General features: G+C 34.5%; 1 protein-coding gene across 1 annotated transcript in view; it reads left to right on the forward strand.

The window, feature by feature from the left end:
* Positions 1-9667, forward strand: part of LOC106870731 (endoplasmic reticulum metallopeptidase 1) — a 94358-nt gene that overhangs the window by 41556 nt on the left and 43135 nt on the right. Inside the window, exons 4-5 of the mRNA XM_014916905.2 lie at positions 2944-3090; positions 8719-8811. Of these exons, the coding sequence (XP_014772391.1) occupies positions 2944-3090; positions 8719-8811 (240 nt within the window). The remainder of the gene's footprint in view (positions 1-2943; positions 3091-8718; positions 8812-9667) is intronic.

Genomic DNA, 9667 nt, shown 5'->3' on the forward strand with positions numbered 1-9667 from the left:
GCTTAGAAAAACTGAAGGATCACTGCAGTAAGTGTGTGAATCTGAGAGGGGAATATGTTGAATAAAATCACTCTTAACTGATCCTCCTGTATTTTTTTTACTCAAAGTTGGGAACTTTTCAGTACCCCCTCATATATATATATATATATATATATATATATATATACACTCAACAGGCTTCCACACCGTTTCGATGTACCACATTCACTCAAAGCATTGGTCAGTTTGGGGTTGTAATAGAAGACACTTGCTCAAAGAGCGGTAGGACTGAGCCAGAAACTGCATGGTTGTAAATTGAGCTTCTTAACCACAGCGCTTGCACTTAAACTATAAAAAAAAGTATTACTAGTCTTTTTTTTAATGTGTAAGAAAGACCATGCATGTTAAAAGAATACATTCGTTGTGGTTCAATATATGAACATTGAATTATATTGAATTGTAAATTACACAATACAAAAGTTTGTTGTTGCATTTTGAATTTCAATGTATGCAAAAATTAAATTCTAAAATTTGAAGTCATATTATGTAAGTTGCAAGCATAATTCACCCAAATGTGCAAGTCATATTGTGTGAGCTGCACTTCCGTATTCTTCTGCTATAGAAGGATTTGAGAATGCTCAAGCCTTTCTTGTTCTGTAACAAAAAACAGAGAGCATTCTTGTGGCATCTTCTCAGCAACTCCTCTAGAACTGCCTCAAATTGGTGCAAGGATGACTATTTATAGAGAGATATGGGCTCTGAGACACTAGCCAAATGCAAATTAGTTAAATTCACTGTAATATGCAGTTTGGCACCATACTATAATGTCCTAAGGTAATATCTAAATGTGCTAAAATGTGCTAAACATTCTTTACTACATCCATATCTGCTGTTTTTTTTTTTTCGCTTTTATTCAGTTAAAATCTGCCTAAATTTGGAAGTAGATAAGTCACATGATATGTAACATAATTGCAACAATGAGCCTGTGGTAGTGGCTACAAATTAATTAATTGAATAATGAAATAATTTCTCTGGAATTAAATATCAAGTTTATCAATTTCTTTATCAAAAAGCTGCAAAAAAGAATTACTAAATGGATATTATTATATTTCTGTTACTAATTTGCTATTTTCACTTGTTTGGCCCTACTCACGATGTTTTAATATGGTTTAAATATCACAAACTATTTAAGAAAAACAAGACACAAGTCAGATGTAGTTGCTCAAAAAACATAAAATGGATCATACAATCATTAAATAATAACGTATCAAGTGACTGCAACATGCAGCCACAGATTTGTGCAACTGCACCAGAACAAGAAGATGCCTGTAACATCAAAACTGCCTAAAAGCTAACTTGGGATACAAAGCAAGTCTCACAAGATGAGCAAACTGCAAAAAAAAAAAAGCCCACACATTGGTGTTACCTTAGAACTTTTAAAAAGAGATGCTCACAGTACACTAATTCTGGAATATATACGCTTTTACTCTTTTCTCTTTTACTTGTTTCAGTCATTTGACTGCGGCCATGCTGGAGCACCACCTTTAGTTGAGCAAATCGACCCCAGGACTTATTCTTTGGAAGCCTAGTACTAATTCTATTGGTCTCTTTTGCCGAACCGCAAAGTTATGGGGACGCAAACACACCACCATCGGTTGTCAAGTAATGGTGGGGGGACAAACACAGACACGCAAACACACATACATATATATATATATATATATATATATATATATATATGACGGGCTTCTTTCAGTTTCCGTCTACCAAATCCACTCACAAGGCTTTGGTCAGCCCGAGGCTATAGTAGAAGACACTTGCCCAAGGTGCCACGCAGTGGGACTGAACCCGGAACCATGTGGTTGGTAAGCAAGCTACTTACCACACAGCCACTCCTGTGCCTATGTAAAAGAAAAAACAGTATTGTTTAGGGTGATCATAAGATCATGTGTTCAGTTCCTGAATCAATGAGCATATTGTGTTCTTGAGCTAGGTATTTCATTTCTTGTTGCTCCTATTTCAACTGTGAATACCACCATATATGAATACCACCCAAGCACCTCTTCCCTCAGCTATCATATCCTGGTTGTTCTACTGCAGGGGTGGGGAAACTCCTGCCTGCAGGTGCAATTGTGCCCGCAAGCCTGTTTTATTTTGCCCATAGGCTGATATACTCATATGTACAAAATACAGTAAAGTTTACAATCAAAATTTATACAATATTCGTGTACCTATTTGTGACATAGGTTGCATTTCCACTAAGACTTAAAATCGTCAGAAATCGTCCGGTAATTGCTATTTGAATGGAAATTTTGTTTTCACTTTAAAACACATATTGCTAGGTTTATACCATCCACTTGAGATCCAACTACACTTTAGCTGAAAAAAATAGAATGCCTCATAAGTAATATAAACGTCTTAAATTCAGTGGCGGCGTTAATGAAGATGTTACACGTTAATTTAATGTGTTAAACTTATCTATATTAATGTATATCAAATTATACATAGATATATACAAGATTTACACAGATATAAGAATTAGAACCTGTGATCCGCCCGTGGACCTTTTTCTTAGGAAATTTTTGCCTGCTGCACCAAAAAGTTTCCCCACCCCTGTTCTACTGGGACAAGAGTGAGTGGGCTGAGATTACCTATGTACCTAAAACTATGAGTGAAAGCATGATACATGTTGCTAAGCCATGCTCATTCACAGGTGACACTAGCTTGCACAATCTTAGGTATGTAAAATGATAGGTTGGTAATGACAAGAAGTGTTTGCTGAATCAGGGTTGACTTGTGATTAAATGACAATGATGACAATGACAACTGTAAAATGTTGAATAAAAAGAATCATTTGTTGCTATCTTTATGATAGTTAAAATATTGTTATGCACAAATGCACACACCCACGCACACGATATATGATATATATATATATATATATATGATATATATTTTTTTCAGGTCCGCAGCACCCATGGTTAATCCAAGCATATGCAAAATCAGTAAAATATCCCTTTGCTTCAATCCTGGGGCAAGAAATCTTTCAAGGAGGATTTGTTCCTTCTGATACAGATTATCAAATTTTTCAAAAATTTGGAAACATTCCAGGTGAGTTTGTAATATGTTGCCTAATGACTGTGTAGATGTGTTTCTGTATGAGTGGAGGGGGATGAAAGAAAGATACAGTTAGACAGTGAGAGAAAGAGTGAGAGAGAAAGAGAGTGAGTGAGAGAGAGACTTAGGAAGAAAGTGAGAGACCTGCACAAACGAAAAGATTGAGAGGGATAGTAGGAGAGAATAAGATGTAAAGACAGACTGTGACAGAGAGAAAGAGGGAGCAAGAGAGAGAGAAGGAGCAAGAGAGAGAGAGAGAGAGAGAGAGAGAAATTAGGACAGCTGAGGTAAGGGAAGAAAGAGAAGGACAGAAATTGGGACAGAGTAAGAGGCATATAGTCATACATGCTGAATTTGTTCATGTATTTATGTTTCTGTGGTTTGTAGATATGCTTTAAAATGAATTAGCAGCAAAACACAGTTATTATAACAATCAATCTTGTAAAGCTCCTAGTTATTTGTTACCTTTGAAAATTATATTCTGTAAATAAGCAAGTAAAACTTCAGGTGTTACACGTCAGTTGAATCAACTGCTATTGTATAATAATAAAAGATATGGTACTCTGAAGTAGTTGCAGAAACCTGTTTCTTAAGTTCTGCTAAGTTTGAAGAAACAGATACTTCACTTAACTTTTGTATTTTTTGCTCTTTTCAACCTAGAGAGAGTATTTAACTATTTGAATGGTTTTTATTCTGAAATAGGAAACTAGGCTTAGCTTTGGGTGGTAGGCTGAACGCACTGACCTGTGTAACATCATCACCACCGCCAGGTCTTCCAATGTCTCTTGTAGGGGCTCTCTCTGTTGTAAGCATTTGGACTGGAGCCCAGTTCTCTCCTTGTTTGTGTTTGTCCTCCAGACATTGACCTGCTGATGTTCAAGCTGGGCGTTGACCACATTAATCTCAACAGTTTTGGAACAGAGCCTAAAGATCTTGTGTGTTGTCCCTTCTCCCTTGACTAACATATAAAATGAAGTAATCTATTATTAGCAGAGAACTTCAAAGTGTACAGGTGTGTGTTGAACAGATATAAGGAGCCTCCACTATATCAACTCTACATTTCTGGTAAAGACGTGTGTTGTTGACTTTGTTTGGTAATGAGGATTAGATGTAAGAGTTTGTAATAGAAAGAAGTCAATTTTTCTGTTACTATATTCATCATTCTCAAAACACTGATAATGTAGAATAGTACAAATCTGAGAAGGCAGCGGGAGTCAAGAAATTCCATGACTTGTGAGTCTACATATTAATAACTGCACTGTTAATGTTAGGTCATTTGAAAAGTAGCCAAAGATGGCCTAAAATAATTTTAAAACTCTTGTTTTAAAAAATATGTTTTGTATGATGAGCTTTTCATCATCATCATCATTTAGCATCTGTTTTTCATGCTAGCATGGGTGAGACAGTTTGACTGGTAAGTCAGAGAGCTACACCAGGCTCCAGTCTATTTTGGCTTGGTGTCTATGGCTGGATACCCTTCCTAATGCCAACAACTCCACAGTGTACTGGGTGCCTTTTATATGTCACCAGTATGGGTGCTTTTTATATGTCACTGACACGAGTGCCTTTTATGTGTTACCAGCACGGGTACCTCTTATGTGCCACCGGCACTGGTACCTTTTATGTGTCACTGGCATAAGTACCTTTTATGAAATATAATGTTTTGTGGCAGTGAAATATAAATGGTGTAAAAATAAGAATGTTTAAAGTGACTGAACTGAAAGAAGACATGAGCTTCAGAGAGACAGTTTGCATACAGATGAGTTTAAGGTGAAGTAATATAGTAATTTATGTTGTGTTTGGGAAGAGTCATATTGTCTTAATGTGTTATTATCTAACACACTCACCAGTTCAATTTCCACTCATTTATTATATTTTTTTCTTTCAAAATTTTCTTTGCTTTTACATCTTTGTCAGTGGATGTTCCATTGACATCCATTGACAAGGTTGCAAAAGCAACAAGAATTTTGGAAGATAAAATGTAAATAATAAATGAGTAGAAATCGAACTGGTGAATGTGTTAGATAATAAGGCATTAAGACAATATGGCTCTCCCCACATACAACATAATTTGCTTCAACACTCGAGTTCACATAAAGAATCTTGCAAACCAGATACAAAAATGAAGTAATATAGTAATTGATATGATAATTAGATACAGTGCTAACTTTATTCAATAAATGAAATTGAATTCTGTTCTTGAACTTATTTCAGCTTGGTGGTTGTGGCCATATGAAATTGGATAATATAAGCTAGGTAAAATCTTACGATGATATAAGTTTTGGTAGTTAAACAGAATTTAGTTAAGGAAGGCTTAAAGGACGCAAGACATTTACAATTTAAAAACATTGAAGACCAGCAGCTGAAACATTTTCCAAATGGTTTTAATGAGGTTGCCATTCTTTTCATTATTCATATGAGCTGTTGTGTAGCTCAAAGTCATTGAGCAGATCTATTTATCCAGTTACACCATTCCTTCACCTATCCATGAATCCATACTGCACACTGGCCCTCTATGTTTTATACTCATCTTACCAAAATTTCAGCCAAATCTCTTTTAAATTGTATGCAACTGTTTTTAAAATGGACGAAAATTTTGGTTAAAGTATTCTTGAATATAATATACCAGAGAGGAAGATGGGAAAGTCATTGTTTGAATGCGAGTTGAAATTTGAAGGTTTGACTCACAGAAGTATTTCTTTCATGTGCAGATATCATCAGAATGATGAATGATTGAAGATTGAGAATTATCAAAGGTGCTGTTGCTGATAATGATTATCTGCTTGTGTAAGACAGTTTTAATGATTATGTATATTAGTCTCAGTTTAGCTGTAATTAAGGAGATTTATGGTCAAAAGTGTTCTGGTCATGAACATCCAGTTTTTTGTTCATATATAGTGTATCAAAGCCTACATCATGCAATGTCCTTTATTTTTAAACTAATAGGGTGTGATTTGAGGACCTCTTCTCAGCTTATTTGTACCAGTATTTGTGTATAATTGGAATAGTTAAAAAATATTGAGTAAAAATCTCATAAGAAGTTAACTGGCATGTTCCTATTATTGTCTTTTGCTTTCCTTTGTCTGAAGAAATCGCTAAGATGAGCTATTTAGATTGGAATGTAGACTGTATTGCTTCACATGATTAACCCTTAAATGGCCGACATCATCAACTGCTGTTTCATTATAGAACAGTGGACATAGTCAATTGAAATTTCAAAAATTTTACTTGGATATGGCTATCATCAAAGGAAAGTGAATATTTTGCAGCACTTTTCAATAATAAGCTTGTAAATTTTATTGTTTAAGAGACTAACAATTGTTATAGTTTTTGTACTTATTTAAAGTGAAAATATGTATAAAATTACTTTTAAGAAAAAGAGCCATGTTTTTGTTCGGTATATATGCTCATGCAACCCTTTCCTTTTGTTTAAGGGTTAAATGTGATAATAGGTTTGAGATCTGTGGAATTATGCTGTGTTGAAAAATTATACTATATATACTAGGACAGGAAGATGGGAATGGAATTGATAATACTAAACATTCATTGATCTGAAAAAGGCAACAAATTTATGTTACATTTGTTTTTCGGGTCACTGAACAAGATGATTCAGCTTTTAATCATTTTGACCCCCTCTCTCTTTCAACGATGTCTGAAGGTCATTTGTTACTATATATGTTCTTTCAGTTCTAACTTTCTTCCTTAACCCTTTGAGCCACAGGCTCACTGCAGCAGCACACTTTCATTTGACTCTGTTCCTGGAAGATGTAGCAGCATGCTTTCATTTGACTATATTCCTGGAAGATGTAAGACTGGGTGACCACAAGTGTTTACTGCTGAAAATAACAATGTTTCTGCCAATTAGCAAGCTGTAAACATAAAACCACATGACTGCCCACTTTTCTAGGAGTATAGTCAAATGAAATTGCACACAAAAAATAAATCTGTGGGTTCAAAGGGTTAAATGATGTGTATTGATGCAAATCCTCTAATTAGTCTTCTATCTTAGCTATTTGATATAATCTCTTACCTAGCATTGAAGATAATTTTAACAAAACCATAGAAGCTCCAGTTAAGAAGGGATGAAAAAAATTTAAGGCTTTTTCTATATACGTATATATATATATATATATATATATATATATATATATATATATATATATATATTTCACATTCTGTATCCCACTAGGTGCTGCACTAACCACTATTCCTAGTTCTTCTACTTTAGAACATAAGCCATCTGGAAGTTCTTTTTTGTGTATGTTTTTCCTTTAACTGCTGGTTTGTTACTGTTCAAAAAAAAGTATCAACTGTGTTGATCTCACTGGTCTTGAAGGGTCTGCAAAGGACATGTGCTCAGCCCCTTCCTCCTGACAAATTGTACCCCTCACATCTTCCCCAAAAATCTTGTAAAGAGATGAACTTGTAAAGTATTCAGGGAGGTGACTACACTGGGAGAAGCTTGTAATTGGAGTGGGTGGATAATGATGCTGGTTGAGAAATTACTGTTGGTGGAGGGCCACATAAGAAAGACAAAGATATGAAAACAAACTGGTGTGATTTGTTTTCATTTTACTGATCACACATAAAATAATGAAACCTATTCTGATATGATATATTGTAGATCTGTCCAATTTAGGCTGGTTTACATAAAAAAGACATTCAGGTGTTGATTATTGTTGCTTAAACTCCAGTCACTTGTGGTTGAGCTGACCTATGATGAAGGCATTCCAGCTGTGAACATCTAGTGTTTGATAATGGTAATGATGATTGCCTTGTTATGAATTGTCATGATTAATAAACCATCCAATAGATTGTGTTTGATGGTTGAGAGTTTGACAAATGTTTCATTTTACTATAAAAAACAATAGGTTCAATCATTCAGGAATAAGAAATCTAATAATTTGTGATTGAGCTGAGTGACCGGAAATGCAGTGTAGATGTAAATGATTCCTTTCATATCTTAAGTTGACATTAAGAGTTGAGAAAATTATAATCTTCAGCTTAATGTGTAATGTCATTTAATATTTAAAGATTAAGAATGGTAAATAAGCACTTATTAGGTTAAATTTGAGAGTATAGTGATTATATAGTATATGAATATATTTAATTTTTTTTAAAGACTTGTGACATTTTGGCTATTTAATCCTTGAAAGTAGGAAACTTAGGGAAAAGTGTGTCATATAAATATGTTTAAAAAATTTTTTATTAACAACAAAAATGGTGAGTTGTTTCATCCCAGGCCAGCCTTGATCAATTAAGCCTTTGATCAAATTTATTCCAGCTGTAACTATCTTTGTTTTTCAGACATAGTGTATCTAGAACCAGCATTAGCCAATGTGCCTTTTTCTTTTTTTTTAAAGGTAGTAGAATGTGTTATAAAGGAGATTTGGCTGCTATTTTTGGCAAATGAAACAACCCTATATCTAACTGTTTCACTTGAAGAAATGTCATATTCTCCTTGTCTCCCCTTCTTATACACATCCCCATATTCTATCTAACAAATCTTCTACAAATGTGATATTTCATAAATTTATTTGTTTCACACTTTGCTTTCCTTTGTGTGTCTGTTTGAGAATAAATGATATTGCATTATATACATATTTACAACTTTTCTCTCAGGTTTGGACATAGCCTATGTTACCAATGGTTACGTTTACCATACCAAGAATGACCGAACAGAATTCATTCAGCCTGGTTGCATACAGAGAGGTGGTGAGTGTGTATATATTTAATGACCCTCTCCAGATCCTCAATATGCCCATCTATCTTTCTCTTTCATGTTCTTTTTTCTTTGTACCTTCTGTTCATACTTCCCCTTATAATGTGAGTTAGCTCTGGAATCCCCTAAGCAACCTTCCTTATTAACCTTAGTACTCTTGTCTTTTCCTTTTTTTTTTACTAACACCTAATACAAATTCTTACCATATTCCTTGTTCTGTTCATCTCCCTTCCTCAATGGTGTCTACTTTGTTACTCTCTCCATTACCACATTCTCAAAACTATGAAGCTATTTCTCTCTTCAAACTTAATCTTCTCCTGTCGTTTCACCTGGAATCATTGCACCTCTCTCTCTATTGTTTTCCTTCAGTCATAGGGGCTCCATTCAGGTCCTCTATTTTGCGACTTGCAAGGTGATCTCACTAGTACTGATTCTATGAAAAAAGCACAGTGTTTGGTGACAGGAAGAGAATCCAACTCTAGAAACAATGTCAAAGCAGCAATTGGAGGATGATACAGTCCTTCAGCTTGTCAGATCCTGTTGAACAATCCAACCCATGCCGATATGGAAAAGGGACATTAAATTATAATGAAGATGATGATGATTTTATATATATATATATATATATATATATATATATATATAATACAAGGAATATATATACATGTATACACACATATATGTACATACTTACATCTACATGTGTATATATATGCATATCAGGGTACAGGACGTTAGAACAATAAACTACAGACAACGGAACGAACACATAGGAAAACGGAAAGCCACTTGGAATATCCCTTCATCAGCTGTCTCTATTCTATCTAGACGTATATATATATATATATA

The sequence above is a fragment of the Octopus bimaculoides genome, chromosome 4, assembly GCF_001194135.2.
Source record: "Octopus bimaculoides isolate UCB-OBI-ISO-001 chromosome 4, ASM119413v2, whole genome shotgun sequence".
Taxonomy (NCBI): domain Eukaryota; kingdom Metazoa; phylum Mollusca; class Cephalopoda; order Octopoda; family Octopodidae; genus Octopus; species Octopus bimaculoides.